Raw genomic sequence first — 26,676 nt, 5'->3', positions numbered from 1 at the left:
GAGCACGAAAATAACAAAATTAAATCATAAATAGTGAGAATTTGAACAAAAGCATGTGCAGGAGCACGCTGGGAGTGTAAGAACACACCCGTTACGAAAGATTGTGTGACTTAAGGTGGAACAATAATAATAATAATAATAATAATAATAATATATATTTTTCCACGTGCCGTCTCGACACCTTACTACAAGCTAGGTAAATTCCAAGTGTGAAAGGTGGAACTCGCAATTTCAATGTTATAAGCATTCTGGTTCAGTTACTAAGGGCTTGTTTGGTTTGCCGTAGAAAACAGTTGTCAAGAACTAAAAAAATAAAAAAATTGTTTTCAAATAATTATAAAAGACAGTTAGTTCTCTTAAAACATATCTTTGTTTATTGAGTTTAAAAAAAATAGCTCTTAGGAATTGTATACCAAGCAAGTTTTTATACAATTTTTTTATTTTTAATTCTCAGTAAATAAAAAATTGGTCTCGAAAAACTGAACCAAACAGTACCTAAATTTGGTGACTTACACACACACACACACTGGCAACACAACACACCACATATATAGACTATGGTTTTGTTTGGTTTTGTTTTCTACTTATTTTATTACTGAAAATCAGAAAATTGTAATTAAAAAAAAAAAAGTTTGTTTGGTTGATAATTTTTGGAAATTAATATCTGAAAACTCTATTAAAAAAATTTAGTTTTTGATTTTTTTGAAAACAGACCTTATATATAATAAGAGTAAAGCTCTCATCCTTCTCATAAAACCCTCTAACTCCTCCATGTCCATCTAAGTGGACTTTGAAACTGATTATATATATATATAGAGAGAGAGAGATATAGATATCTATTCATGACTAAAGCATAGAATCAGGTGTCTCTCTAATTTATTTAATTTTTTAGTGATCTCAATAGAATCTATATACCTGAATTTTATTGGCCCAGAATGACCGTCTACTCGCTTTAGTTGGGCCAGAATGTATATTGGCCCACAGTTACCTTCTATGGGCCATAAGAATTGTCTACTAGCTTTAGTTGGGGCAATCACCAGAAGCCAACAAACAAGCCATGCTTGAGCCCAGGCTTGATAAACAAAATGGACCTGGATTGCTCTTTTAAAACTTCTTGAGCCAGTCCAACCCACTTACAAATGGGCTACGGGATCCATTGCTCTTGTTGCTACATGAAGATTATAGCTGTGCTATGAAAACTGAAAAATGGTTGAGAATACGACAGTCAGACAACTCTAACTAGTTTATGATTTAGGGTTAATATTATCATGATGTCATTAATTTCTTTGACATTATGATAATATCTACCCTCACTCATATAAAATCAGTCACATTTATTCAATTGTATATAGTATTCAGGGGCATTTACTATGCATAGACTAATGAAAACTCTTCATTTCTCTTACAAACTTTCCATTTCTCTTTTATTAAAGAAAATAGATAGTTTCCCTAACTCTTTATTAACCGGAGGTACCACATGAAAGTACTTGGAGTATTGTATACTTTCTTGAAAAATTCTTCTTAAAATGAGCATAGGGTTATTATCCACCTAAGTTAATAATCTAAAGGACTTAGATTTCATTATTGCTTTTATAAAAATAAAAAATTATAAGGTCATACAATGAAATTGCCATGCAATTGGAGGCCTAAGGCCAAAACTTTAAAACAAGCCACCAACATCACAACCTTCATAACCACTTTTGCCACCAATTTTTTTATTCCTTCTTTCGACTCCAAAAAAATTCCTACTCACATATTTTCATTACTCCCTCCACATATTTGCACAAGTTAAACAATTAATAACTTTTGCTCTCATATAGCAAAAAAAAAAAAAAAAAAATTCACTTAGGTTTCGTTTGTTTGAGCGTAAAATATTTTTTGTATTTTTTTAGTGTTTGGTAGTCCCAAATTCAAAGAAAATCTTTTAAGGAAGAAAATAAATTTTCAAAACTTAACCAAAATAACTTACCAATTAATCTTTCGAAATTCGTTTTCGGAGCCTATCAATTTCACTTTCGATCTCTTCAATGAAAGCATATGTCATCGAAAATGTTAATCAAGTACATGAAAGAGTTACATAGTGGCCAAAAAACAATCTAGAGAGAGTTTAGAGAGAGTTTGAAATGAACTTTAAAAAAGAGAGAGAAAGAGAGGGGTCCTTTTATATGTAGGGATGGCAACGAGACGGGTTTGGAGCAGGTTTCCCTAAATCCCACCTTGCCCCTTTTAATTTTTGTCAAGTCCATGCCTGCCCCGAGACTCGCGACGGGTTGAATTTTCACATCCAGCCCCGCCCTGTTAGGAAATACTATGCCCCTGTGCCCACCCCGCTAACAAATTTTTTTCTCCCACTTTTTAGAACTTAAGCTCCTGCTATTTAAATGTGGAAAGCCTGAGAATGGCACAACATAAGTCAAATTATGTATCCCAACAAAAATTAAAAAAAAAATAACATGCACATAACATAATTCAGAGAACATAATAAACAAAAATAAAAGTTTAATACAACCAAATCACAAGAAGTTTTAAACTCCAACTTCCACCATAACTAAAACAAAAGCAAATTTAATACCAAGTTTACATCCCAAATTAGGATTATAAAAGATGGGTAACTGGGTAAGTCACTAAGATAAGTTATTAATATTATATATATATATATATATATATATATATGCTTAGCGAGGCGGGGCCCCTAGGATATGTATACTGAACCCTTACCCACCCCATGACCCGCAACGGTTACAAAATTTGTATCCATATCCGCCCCAACGGTATAAAAAGTGTTCCCATATCCGTTATTAACGAGGCGGGACGGGGCAGGGTTCCGGCAGGGCGGTAAAAATTGACATCCCTATTTATATGTGCTATAGTGACTAGAAATAAAATTACTATTGGTACTAAGATAATAGCCATAAGCGAAATATCTATTGTGGGGTGAAAGACACAAGGCCAATTTTTTCTTTAACAACAATCATAACATTTTCTATTTTTAGTTTCTTCAATTTGTATTTATTATTATATTTTTTGTTTCATTATTAATTTAGTGATTGACCTGTAGTATTATTTTCTAAAACCCTAAAAAGTGATACGTAAAGTAGAGAAAAAAAAAATTAAAAAAAAACTCCCTTGTTGCATTTGATGATAGAGGGACTTATTTCCTGTTTCCTTATCATTTTTTCAAAAATCAATTGATTATTTTTTTATATTTCTTGTCAAATAATTATTATTGTTGGTATAAAAATAATTGGACCAATTGATAGTAAGAGAAAAATTGAATAATATATCAATGGCAATTTTAATTTTAATTCAAAATTACTTTTAGAAGCCAGACACCAAAAAAAAATTTTGAAAATTTTTTTCAAAATCTTTGCCATACACTAGAGAATAAAAAATAAAGAAAACATTCCAAATGAAAAAGTGATAGATAAAAAACATTTTATAAGAAAAATATTTTTCACTCAAACATATGGACCCTTAATAAAAAAAAAAATTTATTATTATTATAAACACTAATGCAGAACAAGTACAAGGACCATACAGAAAATTAAACTCAGAAACAACACACCACATCTATCCAAAAACTCATGGAAATTGTATCATATCTTACACTACTATCATTTATTATTATTATTATTATTCTTTACATTTTAAGGATAATGGAAAGTATTTATAATTATCTTAGATCCCCAGTATGATAATTATTTTACAATAAAAAATAAAAAATTATAAAAGTAAGGTTTAAAAATAAAATAAAATAATCACTATTTCTTTTTTAATAATGGTAATTGCAACATCATGTTTTTGGGGATTATAATGATATTTTGGTTTCAAAGCTAAAAAGTAGCTAGCTATTAAGTAAGAAAATTTTATATGAATATAAAATTTTCTCTATATAATTTATATTTGTTTAAAATGATTCACATTTAAATTGGAGAGAGAATACATCAAATAAAAAACCTTATAATGAGATCCGCAATACAAAATAAAAGTTACTTTAAAAAAAAAAAAAAGACAAGAGGAAGAATATTAAGAATTGGTGCACTATACTAAAAAAATTTTAGAAGGAAACTTGACAGAATAATACCTCTAGATAAACCATTCTAGACAAATGAAATCTGAAAAATATGTATGCAAATATTTAAAAAGCAGAAAATATTAACTCTAGATGAGTCATTCTAGACAAATTTAGTCCACCAATTCTAAAAAATTTTAGGAGGAGAAACTTGACAGAATAATAACTCTAGATGAATCATTCTAGACAAATGACATGTGAAAAATATGTATACAAATATTTAAAAAACAGAAAATATTAATTAGAAATGGCGACTATAGAATAATCTAGAGAAACTAAAAAAAGCTGAGGGCGGTATATAAATACCCCAAGGATGCACATGGATGCCAAGTTAGCTCCCTAAACCATCCAATGTTCCAAAACCCTCTCCTTGGAGAGCAATAAATGAAAAAAAAAAAAAAAAATCTTCCTTCTCTAAATATTATCAAAAAAAAATTTCCAAATGGATCTGAGGTAATCGGAAAAAAAATTCCAAATGGATCTGAGGTGATCGAAAAAGGGGCATTTTGTCCGACAGATTTACAACTATCTAAGTCACCTAATGCTTTGTAATTACAATTCCAAGTAGAATATTCGTAAATTGACTCCAAAATATAGTGAATGGAGGATCTCCCAACACTGCCACCCAATTATAGAATAGAGTTGTTTGAAAAATGACTTGTTATTTTGAATGCTTGCTTAGCTCTGTCTATATAGTTTTGATAGTGAAATGAAGTTTGTATCAAATATCAAATGATTAATATATCAATTGCAAACATTTTTTATTTTTTTTATCCTCTAAAAATGTGATTGGAATTGTGATTTCTTAGAGTGGGTGAGAGTGTTTTAGATTATTTTTAAGATGTGAAAACAAAACTACTGAAAGAGAATAATTAAAAGAAGGGTCCCAGTTTTGAAGTCACTATGGCAACTTAATTCAAAGATGCAATTAATTTCGTGTGACTACTAGAGAGGTTGATGGTGCTAATGGTGATATGATTGCAACTACAAGATCAATAATTATCCTATAAGGAACGCAATCTAAACTTCCACAAAAACTGAGTCATTAACCAATAAGCTAGCCATGAGACTATGGTCATTTCAGTCATTTCAAGTGGCTGAATCTAAAATTTCTCATCAACCCACCTTTTCCCACCTTACCTAAAGTGGCATGTTCATTCTATAATAATAGGCATAGATAATCTTTCCAAATTACATTAGAAGAAGATTGATTCATGATGTAGGCTACCATAACATTAAGACTTTAATTGAAGTAGTAAATAGGTGGACAAATTGAGATTCTTTTAAGAAACATAAAAGTAGTGATTGCTTGTTTACATTAAAGAAAAAGTCTCAGAAAAAATAAAAATAAAAATAAAAATAAAAGAAGAAGCATGAGTGGATAGTCTAAAGTGTGAATTATTGGGTGCATTTCTGAGGAGGAGATCACTGCCTTTTTGCATAAGGTACAGTCAAATGGAGTCTTGAACAGAAGAAGATGAATACAAATATATTTAAAAAATAAATAAATAAAAATAAATAAAAAATAAAAAAAGAGAGAGAGAAATGACTCTCTTAACTAAGTTCAAGCCATGAAACTTTTTTCCCACTTTAATCCACATGATTCACATGGCCACTTGGGCTTGTCACTAATTGGAGCAAGTATAGAAAACCCTCTATAAAGGACCCTCTGAAACTAAAAGATTGATTCAGTTTGGTTCATAGAAAAAAGAGGTATCAACTGGTGAAGCAAGCAAGTGGAAGAAACTCAAGAATAGGTTGTCAAATTTGGTTCAGTTGAGAGTTGACTAAGTGCATTATCATTTAGCACCATGTTGGTCCATCAAAAAGTTGAAGCTAGGATTAGGCGCCACGTAATGCCGGATTAGTGGGAAATTAGGAGGATTTTTGAGTTGTGGATGAGCAAGAGTTAGTGGATTCACTGGTACAACACCATGGAAGAAAAAGACTCCAATAATCAAAAGTAATGCGCCAAGAAAAAGTTGTCCTGTGGGACTTCAACTTTATTCTATGGACATCTATGTCCTCAATGGCTTCTATGTTTCCAATGTGTGTGTGTATATATATATCTGCAGAAACTGCAAAGTTAACATGACTTATCATCAACAAGTACCATCTTCTTATGATCATCCTTTGCCCTTGTAGAAGCTAATATACTTAAAAGTTTACATAAAAGTAAGACTCCAATTATAGGGTGTGTGGAGGGTCCATTAACCTACTGTCACTAAATTGTTAGGAGTAGTTGTTAAAAAATGTCACATAATTAGGTGAAGGGCAAGAGTGTCACTACAGTGGAACAATTACACATAATTTAGAGGGTCTTTTTTATTTTATTTTTAAATAAAGCAACTTTCATGGTGATTGGTTTGGATAATGATTTAATCAGTACTTGCTCTAATCACCACTTCACAATCACCAGCTATTTAAGGCCAATGGGCAGAGACTAACATCTCCACTAGCTTTTGTAAGAACCCTTTGGATAGGATTATAAAATAAAAAACCAAATCTATCAGTTTCTTGAGAGACTGATAGATATGAGTATGTATGTATTGGCATGAGATTGAATCCATCCATGGGTCTTGAAAGGCATATGGCATTTGGAGTGTGGGGTTCCTTGCCCTCCTCCAAATTCAGACAGTTTGCTTTTGCTTTAGCCATCTGCTCTGCTACTGCTAGCCGCCGCCACCACCTATGTGCATGAAGAAGCAGCAGCTTCCACCTCCCAAATATGGCAGATGCATTGGCTGATGCCTTGCAAACCGGCAAGTCACAGAACGGCAATGGACTCGTTTATGAGTCTTTATGGCTATGTTTTCTTTGTTGTGTAGTTTTTTGCATGACTCTGTGTAATAAAAGTCTGTTTGCAGTAGTACACTGGCCTGCCAAAATGCCACTATGTGTGTGTTTGTGCTCTCTCTCTCTCTCTCTCTCATGCATGGGAATCTCCAATTTGATTTCGAAACACTTTCATGTGCAGTAAACTCAGATCTATAACCCAAAATAGAACCACAGACAGAAAAATGGAGCGAGTCACCACTGATTCGCCATGACTGACCACATTTCATATGCCCTGAAAACAATACAGATCTTTCTCAACTTGTATGGGATATCAAACTGCAAGTATCTTAAACTCTCACTCCCTTCTCTGTATGGCTTTAATTCTCCCTTGAGCTGCATTTACTAATTCAGAGTAAAATGGAACCAATCCTGATAATATGTCTGCTCTGGGAATTAAGATCCTCTTCTGTACAGCAACCACCGCCGTTGTACAGCTCAAGTAGCGCGTGTTTTGATCTATACCGTCCACTGCTTTATAGCGCGGGTGCTGTACAGCAGAGTTTCCAGACTATAACTCGAGATAAATTACAACAGCAAAACAAAGTTCATTCCTGTTTCTGGACTCTATTAATAAACTCAAAAACAACTGAATTTAAAATCACAATAAAGTCTTCCTAATCAACCATGTCCTTTTCTGCTTAACCAACTCATAAAAAGTGATTCTGTGGTTGCATCCATGACATTCATCTGGGAAATGAATCAAATTAATGAACTTTTGTTTCCAAAAAGAAATGAAGAACATCTCCTGATATTTGTAATTAAAGTTGAAAGAATATACATCAATTCATCTCTACTTTACATCTGCTGGATTTGCATAAGCTAGAACTCGACAGATCACAATTTTCATCTGCCTCAACATATATCTAGGCATCTAGTCAAACAACTTACATTAAACATGATTGAGACATGGAAGAAAAAGAAAAGGACAACATTTTTTTATTATTATGTCACATTTGACTCGTGTAAATTTCCGTTCAGCTTCTCCAAGATCCTTTTCCGGCCCTTAAAAGAGAAGCATATAGCAACTCATTCCAAGCATCTGGTACTCCAGGCAAGCACCAATGACTGCAATCTTGTGACTGCTCGGCTGCAATTTGTTCTTCTACCGTGGTGTATTCCTTTCTGTAAATTGAAGGATGGCCATCTTTTCTGTAATCTGTAAGCCTGCTTATGTTCAAGTATATAACAGGAGTTCTCATTTTTCGAAGCACAGGTTCTAGAGCTCTCATCTTTGAAGGGTACTTTGCTAAATAAGTTTTATTGAAGATTGGCTCAATTTCTTTGTGGCACTGCCCTCCTGAGTTCCACTGGCCTCCCCTGCAATCACATCAAACACTTTGTTATACTATTCTACTGTGAGTCTGTGATTCACTTGGATTAAACTAATTTAGCAAAGTAATTCTGCAGTAAAATCTTTCAATATATTTTTGTTGATTCAGATAATTCTCAGAGGTCACTGACAATGTGAACGGCAGCAGCAAAAATTGTCAAGTAATGCACTCATTTTGAGAGTAAATATTTAGATGAATATTGCAGGAACTTCATAATCACAAGTAATTTGCACCTTTGATGTGAAGAGAGTATCATCGACATGGAGAGCTAGGAGATTCATTCCACCTAAGCTATTTTGCAAATTTGGACTAAAACAATCAAACCTCATTTTCAACTGAGAAACAGTGGTCGGATTTAACAGGGCATCATCCTGCGTTCTTGGAAGAATTATGGTACCAATTTGAGCTAAATCTATTGACAAGTCGATTCCCCCAACAATGTTATCATAGGAAGGCCTTGAAACTGTGAGATGTAGGCCATTCCCTCAACTTATCACCAGAGCATCAGCTTTGCACATTCAAACAGGGCAATGGTAGGAAGGGGAGATGAGGCCTAGGCCAAAAGCTACTAAAATGCAGCAGTTAAAGGAGAAGACGAGCCAAACCAAAAGGCTTTAGAGAAATGGCAGGTGTGACTCAAGGAAAGACAATCCTCCATATGCCAATCACAGCACAGTTGGGGGTAGCATATAGGAAAAACAGGTGGACCCAAGCAAACAAGGCAGTGGGGCAACTCGAGCAAGCTCAGATTCATCCAAGTGATTGTCTTCAGTCTGAGAACTGAATCACTTGGATGAATCTGACTTGAAGCCCAATGACTAACAGGAAGAGCAGCTGCCCTCAACAGATTCATTTCCCAAGCAATGGACAAGTGTCTCCCGTTCTTGATGTATAAGTCCAGGCCAATATCTATAATTATACTACGTATTGAACTAACAATAGTCCGATCTTGAAATGAAAGAATGAAGATGCTTTTCTATACATTGGTCTTCACCAAATTGCTGCTCATGCCTTGCTGCATGAGGGACAAACTTGCAGAATAAGGACGGATTAAATTTGATCTTCCTATCATTAAAGGGACTAGTCCTTATATAATACATGAACTTATTGTATGAGGTCACTCTAAAATAAATAAATTTTTCTTCATATAGATGGATAAAGGATCTAATTGTGCAACAGTTCTTCTTATCTTATAAAAGTGGATCCAATGATACTGAACTAATCTTACCTGGGATCACAAATTCCCAGTTTGTCTACGAAGAGCAGATCTAAACCCCAATCATGAACAAAATGTAAGCAATTAACCGACCAACAAAATAACTTATTAACCAAGGATCCACTCTAATATCTAAGGATTTCATGAGCAATAAGCACTTATTTGGTCCTAGATAATGAACATTAGTATTTGTCACAATGGACATCCAAATATACAAGGACAACAATCGCAGATCATATTTTTTTCAATGGCACTTCTTGATGGTGGTCTCATAAACTCTCAAAAGGCCAACAGTGTGTTTTACAAAATCGTAGGATGCTCCCACAAATATTTGATGCAAATTAGCAAACATTTGGCTCCTATCACTAACTGCAAATACAAATAACCAATAGGTATAGATATCCACTTTAGGCAAAAAGCCTGCAATGTGAGCAGGTTGAACCCAAACCACATGGAGCCAATCTACCTCATATAGAATTGCAGTGACATAACAGCCATAAGCAACCTACTCCCCCCGGATCAAAAAGAAGCATTTTTGTGAAACTTGTCCAATCCCAAATGAGTCTTAACAATTAGGAGAACCATGTCAAGAAAGTTCCAAGCAACTTCTTATGAACTAGGATGAAATGCTCTCTCTACCAATTGTCTAGTGCTTGGGTATGTTTTCAACAGTTAGCAAAGCAAATTCGTACCCATACGTGTCAACTACATCAGGTTATCTGCACAGTGGGCTCATCACGCATTTTATAATTTGAAGTTCTTCTTCATTCTAGTTCAGCTTTAACGTGACAGCATTTCTGATCTTCGGACAAGTCCTGTAGGATGCACTTCTCTCATTATATTCAAATGATATCATTTCCGCACAAACCAAAATTTGGTTTTTCACAATTGTTCTGAGAACACAAGGAATCAATGCACAATATTCCAAGATTAACTGATTACTCAAGATAATTATAAAATGATAGAAAAACACTGCCACCACCAAGATTGCATTGATTCTTCCCTATTTGAACCTTTCTTAAATTTGTTATCACTAATTCCATTCTTTAGCACATTTCGTCAACTCACTACCAACGTCTGTGGCCTAGTGGTAACTCCTCCCCTTTCAAAGCAAAAGTAGAGGATCCAAGTGTATTGTAGGAGTTACTAAGGGGGAAAAAAAAAATCCTACAATGTCCAACTACCGGCAAGCTTATAGAAGAATCCAACAGTTACCAGAAAATCCTAAAATTTTATTCAAATTAGTGGGAAAGCAAGGCCAGACAATCCAAGTGAATGCAAGCACCAAAATTCATGAATAATATAATTTGACTTTCAAGATATGGAAAGAGAAATTGCAATCATAATAACAGCTAGTATAATATTGGAAGATGAAAAAAAGACTGATATAAAGGTATCCAATAATGATCAAAGGTAAGAGACAGTGTAATACTTGAAATGGGTCACTGAATATCCTCTAAAGATGACCTGAGTTCTGCTGCCAGCAAAGTTCTTATCAACCCATCTAGCCCAAGTACTAAGTGCCTTCTTGTATGCTTGTAGGACCTTGAGTCTTGGGTAGACAATATTACCTTCCTGGTAATAGTCTTCTCTGTAAAACCAAAAAAATGCACGTAATTTAAACCAACAGTTGTGATTTGGTAATATGAGGTTGGGAACAACTAGCGGGAGATTTTGAAACAATAATTGTGCAACTTTTTTTTTTCCAATTTAGAATTTCTTCTTCTTCTTTTTCATTCTTTTTATTTTTGGTTTCATCTAACATTATGAGATGAGAAACTGATGAAAGATCTCTGAGTCTATAGGAAATAAGGTATTTACAAATAGATAAAGCCATAGTCCATGGATGCATGTATCCAATAAACAAAATCATAGCACTTACCCTCTAGACGTTTTCTCATGAGTCCACCAATGGCCTGTATTGAAGATTACAACATCGGCATCATGATACATTGAAGTTGTCTGGTCCATCAAGTCTAATCTTAGTGTCTCGAAAGAACCATTTCTACCATTGAAAGATGATTCTCTGACAAGAAATGGAGAACTAACAAAATCCACAGAACAGTTGTACTCCTACAAAAATAGCCAAACCATTGCACGTTAGTCAGGAATATATGGATTAAAGATAAAATAAAAAAATAAAAAAATAAAAATTCCATATAATTATATCAGGTAGTTTGGAAAGCTTGCCTCAAATCTGAATGCGTAGATCCCTTTCTTTTTGAATTCTGTCCTCCCGGATATCTCATAAACTCCTTTCTTGTTCTTGACACTATGGCGGAGGATACAAACAAGAGACTCCCACATGTTCCTATTTAGTGAATCCCCAACAAAAACTAGCTTCCTCCCTCTCAGCCTTTCCAGAAAATCAGTTGCATTCAAACTGAGGATAACAGTAGCTATCAGTCGTCAACAGAGAAGAAAAAACCTCATTCCATAACTCAGACCATTAAAATTTTCACATCGAGACTGGCGTTTTAAGTGTAAAATCCTCTTCATGCAAACTGAAATGTGTTCACTCCCAAATAGCATTTCTCATAATTACTACTCTATTTGTTAAGCTTCATATTTCATCCAAACCATCTATACTTTGACATGCTAATTCCTAATGAGTCTTTTATAGGCAAGCAAGTAAGCAACTAATTCAGGCACTTCAATTGCAAAACAAGCTATTCCTTAATTTCATATTTATAGGGAACCATGGTGAGTGCACTTGACATGTTCAAAACACAGGATACTGGGGTTCAACTAATTCATTTCTGAAATCTAGATCTTTTTGGTAAATTTCTAAAACATAAATGACTCTTACAATTTACAAAAACCATGTAATTCACACACAATGTTCAGTTTATCTAAATACATACATCAAAATTATGTCACTGAAAATGATTAATATATATATATATATATATATATATATATATATATATTTTAATCATATGTATTCAAAGAATCAGCCAAAGCAATTAAATAGGTCTTACCTTGGAATGTCACACCCATATGGCTGCCATTTCCATTTTAGGAACCCATCATCTGGTCTCCTATTAAGATGGCAATCAAAATCCCTATCAATGTAAGGGCAGGACCCTGAAGGATAATATGGCTTCGTGTCATCTCTGACCCATCTACCATCAAAGATATCACATTCCCCAAACAAACCCTTTTGCATTTTCATCTGAGAATCAAAAGTAGAGATTGTAACATTATTTTTCCCAATTCCTTGATTGTTCATATCCAGATTGCCCACACTGCTATATTCAGTGACCTTGCTTTTCCCAACATTGGGATTTTCTGTAGAAGCAACAACTTTACCAACAGAACTTCCATTTCCATTTCCCTCAAAGACTTTCCCTTCAATTCCTTTCTCTCCAATCACATCTCCACCAACAAAGCTTCCATTCCTCCCCTTCTCAGAGAAATTCCCCAAATGGGTATTCTCCAAAACCATTCCTTCCCCATTAGATTTAGAAGAGTTTCCATTTTTATCAAACACTTGCTCATCTACTTGGGTATTTTCTTGAACCATTCCTTCTCCAACTGCAGCACTTCCATTTTTGACCTCCCCGGAGAAATTTCCCACATGGGTATTCTTGGAAACCATTCCATTTCCATCAGTAACCAAAAGACTTCCATTTTTACCAATTTCTGATACATCTGTAGTAATAGTAGAAGAAGTTGTACTAGAACCAGCACTACTACTAGTTATAGAAGAAGAGAGAGAAGAAAAAGATGCAGTGCTTGAAAATGAGAAAGGCCAAGAAATAATCGAAGTGTTATTGGCACCAAAATTGTTATTAAACCCGTGAAATATTGGAACCTTATATGAGATATTGAAAAATAAAATACATAAAACAATAAAAAAAGCCAGAACCCCCAAACCAAACCCTGAAACCACTTTCCTTCTGGGTGATACAGAGTAAGGAAACTGATCTGGGAATGCAAGTTTTTTCAAGTCCATGGCTGAAGGAATCCTTACCATTCCCACAGAACCTCCTTAGTGAGAGCACTGAACGAATGCGTTCATGTGTGTGTGTGTGTGAGAGAGAGAGAGAGAGAGAGAAAGAGAGAGAGTATAAACGTGGTTATCACAGGAATTTGAAGGAGGAAAGAGTTGGGAGGGATTCGGAGGTTACAATGATGAAGCGAGCAATGACATTCTTGTGTGCTTTTGAAAAAGGTAAAATTGTGGAGGGTGTGAACTGTGAGGAGGTGACAGCAAGTATATGCTATAGACAAGGAGGAAAGAGAGCGAGGGATTGAAATTACATGAACACCCTTCGTTTACCGCTTGAATTGGCAATTAAAATTTCAAGATTGTTATTGACTTATTGGAGATTTTTTTTGTTATAAACTCATTGTTTTACCTTACATTCGTAAATTTATTTAATGGACGATCATACTGCATTAGCTGATCTAATATGGACCAATAATAACAAATTGACATGTTTCTTTAGTTATCAAATCACATATGAGATGCATATTTAGTGATGAGGACGGTCATGATAGAGTACATCTTTACAAATGAAAACTTAAGAATTATCTTTATTAATAAAGGACAATGAAAAAAAAAACATTCAAGCATGGCAATCTTTGTATAATTTATAGTTTTGTGCTTTTTTTATTCTTTTTTTCTTTTTATAAAAAGATATATTTAGGAGGTTCACGTATTTATTTTTATTTAAAGGAGTGTTAATTGCAGTCATTTATGAGATGTTTCCTGCCTTCAAGAAAATTAAAAATATAAATTTTTAAGACAAAATTACCCTTTAACCCTTTCTTATTTTTTATATTTTATTCTCTCCTTAGTTTTATCCCTTGTATCATTACCAAAAAAAAAAAAGGAAATATATTATTTTCTTTCTTTTTGTTTTGCCAAAACAAATAATATTATGGGAATGGATTATTTTATTTCCTTTTTTTAATTATATTTTAACTATATATATGTATGTGTGTGCACTATATATGGATTAAGTTCAATTCCTATAATCACACTTCGTATTATTTTGTTTGTTTTTGGATTTGCCGAAACGAGTAACATTATGAGAATTGATTACTAGTATTTTATTTCTTTTTATAAAATTATATTTTAACTATATATATATATATAGCATGACATGAAATATATATATATATACACACACACATGTACATTGATTAAGTGGGTAGAGAAAAAAATAGAAATAAAAAATTTATACGTATATGAAGGTAGTTATTTACATATATATATATACATGTACATTAATTAAGTGAGGAGAGAAAAAAAAATACTATATGAATTGGGATTAGACATCTCATAAATGAACGTGTAACTAATAAATAAGCACGTTTTAGATGAGAGACTGACTTAATGTCATCTAATTTTCGTTATTTTGGTTGTTTTTATTTAGAATTTGTCAATCGTACTTAGTAGTGAATTAATACCTATTTGATTTAGTTTTTTTAAGAATAAATTTAATTATTGATCATAGTTTTCTACTACGTAAATGATATTGACTTAAAAGAAAAAAGAATTTAATTTCAGGTAATAGCTTTTAAAGTATTTTGAAATAAATCTGTTGATATATTCAAGCAAGATTAAGATATTTAAAGTAAATGAGTACTTTTTTTTTTTTTTTGGGTAAGTATAATTTAAATCATATGATTTTTTTAAAAAGGTGTTATTCTAGTGTATAATTTAAATTTTATCATTTTCACGTTTTTACACTCATTCTGACTATACTTAACTTAGGTACGATAAAAACTCACGTTGGGCTATGGAGAGAACAATTGTTAATTTGGTTGATACGAGTAAATGCTTGTGATCAGAGAGGCAGGTGTACTGACCTTCATTCAATGCAAAAGGAAGTCCAATGAATTTATTAGGCTTCATGCAACTAATAAATGCATTCTAAATTAAGAGATATTACCTGTAAAGCATTAGCATATGCTTGGAAATTCACAATTAACATTAGCATTAGTATGGTCAAAAACTTTAGGATAATCATTAAAATTTTGTTGTCTCAATTTCTTCAAGATGCTTAGAGCAGACGGATTTAAAGCTTTGTAGAGTTTGGCATATTTGAGGTTGTTTTTGGTTTTTGAATTTTTTTTTTAAAAAAATTCATGTAAATATTCATTATTCACACGCTTTTAATCAAACGAATTTGAACTCAGTTCATTTGTCAATATTTAAATTTTAGTTAAGGAATTTTGAAAAAAAAATTAATAATATTTTTACTCCCGCTTTTTCTCCTATTTTAAATCTAGAGATTTAAAAAACAAATTTCAAGTTTTATCATCTATAAAAATGTATAGCTGACCGAGCATATGAATTTGAATATTAGGGCTAAAATGGAAAAATAAAATAAAATGCGAAGAAAAACAATAAATCTGTAAAAACAAAGGTACATTAGTCTGGATGGTCTAATCAATTTTTTTTTTTTTTTTTTCCTTTCCTTTTTGAAAGGTTGGTCTAATCTTTTTAACCAAATAATAAATATAATTTTAAGTTCCTGTCTAATTATCGGAAAAGGGTAAAAAAAAAAAAAAAAAAACACACACAATTTGCTGCTTAAGATAGGGCATTTATGTCATTGTAGTTTGTATAACAAATCTATGCAACTTCTGAGTCAATAAACGCATCATAGACGCGATAAAATGGTAGGGGCAGTTCCGTCACATTGATTGAGTTCTAGAGGCTCCATTTTAACTGCCACAGTGTCACGCGCGACATAGAGCGACGTCCATTTCGCGCCGACATGGGTCATGGGACACGTGGTCCTCTTCTGGCATACGAAACCTGAGGGGAATTCTCTGGATCACGTGCAGCACGTGCGCGATTTCTGAAGAAGGCTTTGATAATATGTATGCGTAGGGCTGGGTAAAAAATTCACAAATCCGTAAATTCGATCCGATCCGATCCGTACAGATCGAATCGGATTGCTAAACCCACGGATTGGTAGTGGATTTAAAAAATGTGAATCCGTAGTTACGGATCGGATTACAGATTAGCCTGTCAAAAATCCGATCTTATCCGTGGCTAATCCGTATATATATATATTAATATTATATAATATAATTATTTATTTATTATTTATTACCTGACCAGTGGACCACCGACAGATTTATTGAGCAAAGAGAAATCAGAAAAATAATTTATTAAACACACATAGCTATTAGCTTCATCTTTTGGGTAGTTGGATCTGAAATAAGCATAACCAGTGTCTTCCAAACTTAGCAGCCTCCATCAAAGCAAAGAGAGTTAACTCAGAGCCTCCATCGTCTGAGACATACACTGAAAGCTTCTATGCCGGATAATCATAAGCCATCACCGATAAGGCCATGTTCACGACACTCATGGGTGGCTCTTTGTATGGATCTTCGCATATAAACATGTCCAACCCCGTAAAATCTTTCTTGCTCGTGAGTGCTCTGTCAAGTTTTCCGGGAACTCCCGACGGTGGATTGGACGCATGCGAAAAGACTGCGTAACCACATGAACCCTAAAAGGAGATCGGAGAAGAAAATGGAGATGGAGATGAAGGATGAGATCCGCGGATTGGATCATATCCGATCCGTTATTTCACAGATTCGATCCGATCCTATCCGTGGGCTAACGGATTGGTGGCAGATTCAAAATCTCCCAATCCGTTGCGAACGGATCGGATTAGGATTTATGCCTAATCCGATCCGATCCGATCCGATCCGTGGCCACCCCTATGGATGCGAGCCCCACTCTCGATCAGTACCATTCTGATTCCGACACGTATCATGTGTTTTTCCATTTCGAGTGGAAAGAAGATCTCCCCTGTATGTTTTTGCTCTTTTTAAATCGACATAACATCTACGAAGTACTTTATATTGTTAACTAACTACTTTAAATGATGTAATAATTATATAAATGTGTTAAAATTTTAATTTAATATTTATCATAAAAAATCTCAATTTAATAGTAGGGTTAAGTGAAAAAAAAAAAAAAAAAAAAATTCCTCTACACTATAGATATAGTGCAAAAAAGTTCATGTGTGGTATAAAACTTTCATATACTATTAATTTGGTGCAATTACGCCCTTACTTGCATAAATAGACATTAATACCATCTTGTTAATAAAATAAAATAATATTAAAAAAATCAGGCAATGTAAAATTACCATTTTAGACAATTCCCTCTAATTTAACGTGTCCAAAGCAGAGCCTACAGCCACAGCCTGAACCCACTCTTTCCTATTGTCTATCGCATCTCTTCCACCTCTCTGTCGTCTCAGTGGAGGTGCTCCAATCGTCACTCCCACGCCAGACAACCACACCAACTAGTCAACCAGCGATGGACATTCACCATCCTCGTCTCGACGACGATCGTCCTCGCCACTGAAGAAGCATGTTGACCAGTTTCATCTCTATTATCTGCGTTTCAGGAACACACGTTTCCATCCTCTCTCTTTAGCCCCGTTCTCACAAATCTCGGTCATCATGGTCGTCACCATCTTCATCTTTTAGCAAAACGGCGTCGTGGTTGTCATTGCATTGACCTAACCAGTCTTAACATATCTACGCGTAGATCTAACACGTATGCAGGTGTTATGTGATACCCCCGGATTTCTGAATGCGGGTTGGCCAGGCCCACGCCCAAATACCCGAGGATATCAAAACAAATTGATAATAAACGAACACAGAGTACAAAAGAATAAAGAAGAATAAATAAAATGCTGACAAGAAACTAAAATGATAATCTAATAATAAACCTCAGAATATATTTCCATTAATTAATAAACTCTTCTGATACAACTGATTCTTCAAAATACAACTCGGGAATCCATACTGTGTGGACCCCTAGAAAATCCAAACTAAACAAGTGACAGCAATAACTGTCTAATCAGGACACTAAATCATAAAGGAACTCCTATGTAGCATCGGAAGAATGAAGTAGACTGATCCTCGCTTAGCACGAATAACCTCTACTCCTGACGAACACCTGAAAAATAATGGTGGGTCAGGCCCACAAACAAGTTCTACTCCACTACAGTCCAAGCAGAGATTCGATACACATATACATCCTAGTCAATCCAACAGTAACTAGTAGTCCATATATATATATATATATACACACACACACTAAAGGAACCTCACTAGACTATAAGGTTGTCTCAACCTGAATAATAGGCAATATGCAAAACGCACATATAGTGGGCATGAGTACCTAGACCTACTAGGGTACACAACTACATTATATCTAGCTACACATCCCTGGCGATATACGCGCCCTAACCACTGATCCTAAGACTCAAGCTCATATCATGATACCATACTTATATATATATATATAATCTAGTAATCATCCTATCCAGTATAAATTAATCATCCTTAAGTCATTCAACTTTGTTCAGCTGACTTGACTTGAATATAAGTAGGACTTAACATTTTAGTCAATCCATTCCCTTATATAATAAATTAATCCTCCATAAGTCATTCAACTTTGTTCAGCTGACTTGACTTGAATATAAGTAGGACTTAACATTTTAGTCAATCCATTCCCTTATATAATAAATTAATCCTCCATAAGTCATTCAACTTGTTCAGCTGACCTGACTTGAATATAAGTAGGACTTAACATTTTAGTTAATCATTTCCCTTATATAATAAATTAATCATCCATAAGTCATTCAACTTGTTCAGCTGACCCGACTTGAATATAAGTAGAACTTAACATTTTAGTTAATCCATTCCCTTATATAAAATAGGTAGGACTTAACTGATAAGTTAATCCGTCCCTAAAATACCACCGTCCCATACCGGTGCATTAAACCACACAATCCAACAATTGATGTAACGATTAAGGAAATACATCAAACAATCCAGAAATAACTATGATAATATGATATTAAGTTATCACAAAATAGGAATGACTTATTATTTATTTAAGCTTCCAATATTATATGTCCTACACAAACTGAATCTTATACATAATGATATTTTATTATACCGTCAAATAAGTATTCTCTATATTCAATTTATCCTACACATTTAATCTTAATTACTAAAATATTTTAAAAGATTAAATCCATTCGTTTATTTAAAACATTCAAATAGCAAACATAATTATGATTGAGTTTATTTAAATTTATTTAAACCCAAACCTAGTTCCTATTTAATGTTCAGGAATCCTAGGCATGTTTCTACATTCCATCATTCCATGGATATGAAAAATACATAATGTAAATATATAAAAATTCACACCGGAAATCAAATCAAAATCATGCAGTTATCAATTCATAACACAAGAACGAATATGAACCAATTTCATAAAACCTATGTTCTAATCCAATTAAACATGCATAATTATTTAATTTTATGTGTTTAATAAATCCTGAAATTTTCTAGACACGTATAGAAACACGAATCAAAGGGAAAAAGATAGAAGAAGAACTTGCATTAAACTTTCGGATCGAAAGTTAAATTTCTTCTTCCTTGATCTTCTCTCTACAGGATTTTTTTCCTCTTTCCCTCTCTAATTCTCTCTCTCTAGAATATATCACGCGAATATTTTTACCCCCTTTTACAACCTATAGCTATATATTTATAGGTTAAATAAAATAAACCTAACCCTTTTTCCAATCCAAGTCAACTTCAAAAAAAAAAAATATTAAAAAGGTAAGTAAAATATGTTACGTATATAATTTATGTATATTTTTATTAAATAAATAAATTATACATATTCCATTATTTATTAATGGATTGTCCAATAATACTTAAGTTACCATAATATTATAAAGTAACTTAAAACATAACACGTATCAAATCTATGTATATTTTTATTATTTAAATATAAAACATATATATCAGATTAAATATTACTACCCAAGTTACCATAAAAGTAATTAATAAATTACTTTCCCTTTTATATATATTAAAAAGGTAAGTAAAATATGTTGCGTATATAATTTATGTATATGTTTATTAAATAAATAAATTATACACATTCCATTATTTATTAATGGATTATCCAATAATACTTAAGTTACCATAATATTATAAAGTAACTTAAAACATAACACGTATCAAATCTATATATATTTTTATTATTTAAATATAGAACATATAAATTAGATTAAATATTATTACCCAAGTTACCATAAAAGTAATTAATAAATTACTTTCCTTTTTTATATATGTATATAATATATATCTATATATATACATACACAACTATCCATGAGTAATAATCTATACACATCCAACCTCATATCCAAGTAGTCCATGGGACCCAATTGGTTGGCCCATTACTACTAACCATAACCATAACCATAAAAGAAAAATAAAATAAAATAATAAAAGAAAAGAAAACATTTAATTTACAGTTAATCAAAACACCATTTAAGCACATAATCTATTTAAACAATTAACACATAGACAAATACAAATAATACATAGACACATAATTAAATAGTCAAGTAATACATAATTCAATTAAACATATAAGCAATTAGTCAAATAATCAATTAAATAATTAACAATACAATTAAAACAAATAAATAAATACCGAGACTATTCTTTTAAAATTATGGGTATTACATTCTTCCCCCCTGACAAAAGGAATTCCGTCCTCGGAATTCGCCCTTACTTTCTTCCATTATATTTGGAAACTGTGCGCGAAAAACATCCTCCTATTCCCAAGTAGACGCAACCTCACTATAAGGGCTCCACTTAACTCCAATATACCAAGTGGTATACAGGGTTCCTATATTTTAAGAAACACAATAATCATACGATGCGTAGGTTGTATCAACGTAAACCTCCCATGTCGACAAGGGAATGATCTACATACCTCCAAGTGCCATATAATATACGCACAAACTCCTATGCACCTAGCGCTAATAATTTGGTAACGCTAATTCAGAGGCGACTACCTCAATTGCAAAACACAATCCACTAAAAGTCAATGTAATAAGTAAAATTGACCTTTCTCCAAAAATCGTCTTTCTTTCTACATGGAAAACAGAACGAGCAAACTACTCCCTGATAAAAAAACTCTAGTATACGAGTTCAATTATTTACAACATCCCACTGTCGCCTCCCAACCGTGCGCAGTTCAGCACAAAGGGAAGTATCTCTTTCCGACATATTTTTAAATGAAGTCAAGGTCTGATTGTACAACCCTTACTTCCATTTCCAACCAACAAATGAGAGGTATGCATTGTGAAAGATACAAAACCTCCAAAGTTGTCACACTAACCTCCTTGTGCCAACAATATCACAGATAAAATTCTGACAAGTGAAGTAAACAATTCCAACTGTCCATGAAAATCTAGGATATACGCCTCAAACATATCCTTTATGATCTAATTTAATCTCTCGATTAATTCATCCGTCTATAGATATGAAGTAGAGCTGCTGCTCCAAAATCTTCATAAAACTCTTTCGAAATAGCACTTTGCATCCACTAATATGGACATCCACATGCTATAATACCACTATCACTGAACTATAGAACTACTATGAGGTTCTAAAATAAGCATCACTCAAATTTATGTCCTCAAGTAATCTTTCTCACTCCACCACTCGGATTCCATATGGAAAATTGAAATTCCAAATCAACGTCGATCCTTCCCACCGACCGTCACTCCTATTTAATTCAACTTCCATATTTGTTATAGGAAGTGGCTAAAGATTCCTACGATATCTGATGATCAACTTTCCACCTTTGTAGCAGGTTTTATACTTAGGGCAATTATATATGCATCCTTATCCGTATCTGTTCACCAAAACCGACATTTGATGTCATGATGTACCTTCTAACCGTCTGAGCACACCGAGAAAAATTATAAACTTTCCAGCTCAGTCGCCGATCGTCATATCACTATTTACAGAAACTACTAAATCCTCCTCGAGTACCTTAAACTCCATTTGAGTAAGGTAATACCATCTCTAAGGTCAGCTCCAATATTCAAAGTTAACATTCTCAACTATCGTAGTAATAACAAATGTTATTATTACACTTGCTATAAATGCATCTGATAACTCAACAACTAACCGAAAGATTTAAATATTTTTCGTTTGTTGAGAGCATCCATTTACATCATTGCTTCCACCAGACGGAACTTGATATAAAGTGTGAATCACCACTGTAATCTATCTAAACCGTCTCGTGATCCATTCTATTCGTATGAACTGAAGTCCTACCAGTTTGAAATAGACAAGAATCAAGCTGACCTAATGTATCAGTCAACCAATATCCCATCCAGAATCCTGACCCTTGTGTAAAATCAGAAATCCCGCAACTAAATCCGTAAAATGCTCTCTCGTTTCCACTTTAGTATAGGAAATGGCTGCAAAGGATCTAGTGATCTTTGATGGTCCATCTTTATTATCTAATAAATATTAGACGTGGAGATAAATCACTATGTCCCTTCTCCTGCCTATCGTGAAGCATCATGTTTCCACCAAGATAAAGAACTAAAAGTTGTGAAACTCAGTCCGTGCATCCTCCATCCAATTTGTTTATAGAAAGTATCGTTAGTCTGGTACCACCAGCTTTCATCTATACCCAACGTTTAAATTGGAGCATCTTCAAAAGAGAATTATGTAACTAAATCTATCCACCACTGATCCGTGATAAACTTGCCGATATTGAAAATCAATCGGTAATTATATTTATCAGTAGTCAACTATGACTTTAACTCAACAAAAGTCAACAAACTATGAACTTTCCATACATACCATGCACCTCATCTTTATATAAGTGTTTGGTCTCACCATCTTGTCTTTGACATACCCTGCTTCTTTAAGACAAGTTAATGACAATCCGACTTCTTTGTTTAACTTCAAAAGAATATGAAATCTTTCCATCCTCTACATAAGTCATCAATTTCCTTACAACAGCTAATTGTTGCAAATTGTGACTAAAAAAAAAATACTTCCATATTATTTATGGAAATGAAGAGACTTAGTTTCCTCCTTCTTGTGCAACACCGGCAAATTCCTCCTAATGACAAACCCTCTTGAATAAATTCTTGATTAAGAATTTACTGATGAATATTTATTCAGTCTCCTATCCTCACTCGGTGTCATTCCAATAAGTACTTAATCCAGTACTAAATCCTCCTTCCGACTTGGTAACAACTTCTGAAATTTTCAAGAAGATGTTCAGCAAATCCAGCACCTCTAATATATCATCATGGCGTTACAGTGATATTTATTTACCACTACCTCACGCATACCGAAACATTAACAATCACCAATATCATGGTGTTGTAATATGATACGAATCCATACCTAACGTAAAGTATATCAAACTAATCGTTCTAGATTGTTTGACTCGTAGTGATGGTTTAATTATCCTATCCCAAAACACACCATAATGACACATGTTCAAGTCCAATAGATTGGCTAGATTTATGTGTATCTACCAAATCCTGCGACCGTATGCTCACAAATCTAGCGTAAATAGCGCTATTACACCATGTTATTAAAACAATAATTGGCTGATCACACACTTATGTCTCCAACTAAACCACATACCAAATCTCTAGTAATTAACAAAAAAAAAAAAACGCGTATGATAAACACAATAAAGCAAAATATATTCCTACTTAGGACATCGTTCTTTCTAGAAAAGAAAGTCTCCTTTGAAATCAACTTTACTAGATTGTTTCAAAATTTCCATTTATAGTTTCGTAAATATTCATCCAACCTCGAAACATATCCTTTAAAACATAACTTAAAAACATAAATGTTTGCCTAAGCAAATACCAAGGGCTTAACCCTCATCCTTCTTATATACGGAATGTAAACTGTCTAACTTGGCTTTTTAACGAATTAGAACGTCACAACATAATACCAATGCCCTCTTGTATGTGATTTAAAAATTATGTATTTCATTCTGATAAGAACACATCCGATCCCCAAACTCCTGAACAATACTTCTTATATACCTCTTTTAAAGATGATAAGAAAACTTAATTATTTGTAAATTGATCAACCCCAATTCTACTAATAACATTCGCTATACTACTAGCAAATCAGATCACCTCGCGCGATTATCCATCTTCAAGATTAAGTACCCTCTCTGTTGGATGCACATAAATTTCCTCCATTAGGATCCTCTTCGGCTCCTACTCCTCGCTTGTCTCCGTTTTGAGATCAACTAAAGTCGTGTTGGCCCCGATATGCGGTGACCTATCACGTGCACCTAAATTATTCCTTGGCTTACACTTTTAAAGTAACGCCAAACGAACCTAAACCATCGACCCCTAACTCTGCCTTCTGGCAACAAAATTGATAACGTACTCCTTTACTCCTTTGGGTCTTTATCGCTTTCGCCTTGAACCCATCCTTTTCCTAGTGATAATCATTCTATGACTACAAAATATAATTGACATCAGCTCCTCCTAACAAACCGTCAATTAAGTACAACGAATCCTAATACGGGCTCTAAATTTTAAGAGACGCAACGCGGAAGTCACATAACGAAAGACACTCCTAAGGACACTTGAACCTGGAGTGCTTTGATACCAACCGCGATACCCTCGGATTTCTGAATGCGGGTTGGCCAGGCCCACGCTCAAATACCCGAAGATATCAAAACAAATTGATAATAAAAGAACACAGAGTACAAAAGAATAAAGAAGAATAAATAAAATGCTGACAAGAAACTAAAATGATAATCTAATAATAAACCTCAGAATATATTTTCATTAATTAATAAACTCTTATGATACAACTGATCCTCCATAATACAACTCGGGAATCCATACTGTGTGGACCCCTCGAAAATCCAAACTAAACAAATGACAGCAATAACTGTCTAAATCAGGACACTGAATCATAAAGGAACTCCTATGTAGCATAGGAAGAATGAAGTAGACTGATCCTCGCTCAGCACGAATAACCTCTACTCCTGATGAACACCTGAAAAATAATGGTGGGTCAGGTCCACAAACAAGTTCTACTCCACTACAGTCAAAGTAGAGATCCGATACACGTATACATCCTAGTCAATCCAACAGTAACTAATAGTCCGTATATATATATATATATATATATATATATATATATATATATATATATATATACACACACACACACACACACACTAAAGGAACCTCACTAGACTATAAGGTTGTCTCAACCTGAATAATAGGCAACATGCAAAACACACATATAGTGGGCATGAGTACCTAGACCTACCAGGGTACACAACTACACTATATCTAGCTACACATCCTTCGCGATATACGCGCCCTAACCACTAATCCTGAGACTCAAGCTCATATCATGATACCATACTTATATATATATAATCTAGTAACCATCCTATCCAGTATAAATTAATCCTCCATAAGTCATTCAACTTGTTCAGCTGACCTGACTTGAATATAAGTAGGACTTAACATTTTAGTTAATCCATTCCCTTATATAATAAATTAATCCTCCATAAGTCATTCAACTTGTTCAACTGACCTGACTTGAATATAAGTAGGACTTAACAATTTAATTAATCCATTCCCTTATATAAAATAGGTAAGACTTAACTGATAAGTTAATCCATTCCTAAAATGTCACCGTCCCATACCGGTGCATTAAACCACACAATCCAACAATTGATGTAATGATTAAGGAAATGCATCAAACAATCCAGAAATAACTATGATAATATGATATCAAGTTATCACAAAATAGGAATGACTTATTATTTATTTAAACTTCTTATATCATATATCCTATACAAACTGAATCTTATACATAATGATATTTTATTATACCGTCAAATAAGCATTCTCCATATTCAATTCATCCTACACATTTAATCTTAATTGCTAAAACATTTTAAAAGATTAAATCTATTCGTTTGTTTAAAACATTCAAATAGCAAGTATCATTATGATTGAGTCTATTTAAATTTATTTAAACTCAAACCTAGTTTCTATTTAATGTTCAGGAATCCTAGGCATGTTTCTACATTCAATCATTCCATAGATATGAAAAATACATAATGTAAATACATAAAAATTCACACCGAAAATCAAATCAAAATCATGCATTTATCAATTCATAACACAAGAACAGATATGAACCAATTTCATTAAACCTATGTTCTAATCCAATTAAACATGCATAATTATTTAATTTAATGTATTTAATAAATCCTGAAATTTCCTAGGCATGCATAAAGACACGAATCAAAGGGAAAGAGATAGAAGAAGAACTTGCCTTAAACTTTCGGATCGAAAGTTAAACTTCTTCTT

General features: G+C 33.4%; 1 protein-coding gene across 1 annotated transcript; it reads right to left on the bottom strand.

Moving 5' to 3' along the window:
• Positions 1-7,623: 7,623 nt before the first annotated feature.
• Positions 7,624-13,646, bottom strand: LOC132303095 (protein trichome birefringence-like 2). Its single transcript, XM_059800184.1, has 5 exons — positions 12,439-13,646; positions 11,648-11,840; positions 11,340-11,530; positions 10,890-11,048; positions 7,624-8,227 (listed from the first exon to the last, which is right to left on the bottom strand). Exons 1-5 carry the CDS (start codon positions 13,434-13,436, stop codon positions 7,885-7,887), a joined length of 1,884 nt encoding a protein of 627 aa, XP_059656167.1. The 5' UTR covers positions 13,437-13,646; the 3' UTR covers positions 7,624-7,884.
• Between the last annotated feature and the right edge of the window lie 13,030 nt (positions 13,647-26,676).

This window comes from Cornus florida, unplaced genomic scaffold (genome assembly GCF_030987335.1).
Source record: "Cornus florida cultivar Cherokee Brave unplaced genomic scaffold, ASM3098733v1 CherokeeBrave_3.0.0_Hap2_Chr04, whole genome shotgun sequence".
In the NCBI taxonomy this organism is placed as follows: Eukaryota; Viridiplantae; Streptophyta; class Magnoliopsida; order Cornales; family Cornaceae; genus Cornus; species Cornus florida.
The sequence above is the reverse complement of the archived record's forward strand: the minus strand, read 5'-3'. Positions and strand labels throughout refer to the sequence as shown.

Excerpts from the sequence above, each read along its gene's own strand:
- LOC132303095 (XM_059800184.1), bottom strand. The coding sequence starts at position 13,436 with ATGGTAAGGATTCCTTCAGCCATGGACTTGAAAAAACTTGCATTCCCA. Across the intron at positions 11,049-11,339 it reads CATGAGAAAACGTCTAGAGG|AGAAGACTATTACCAGGAAG; the intron begins GTAAGTGCTATG and ends TTGGTTTTACAG. Across the intron at positions 8,228-10,889 it reads TATTCAGTGACCCATTTCAA|GGGAGGCCAGTGGAACTCAG; the intron begins GTATTACACTGT and ends ATGTGATTGCAG.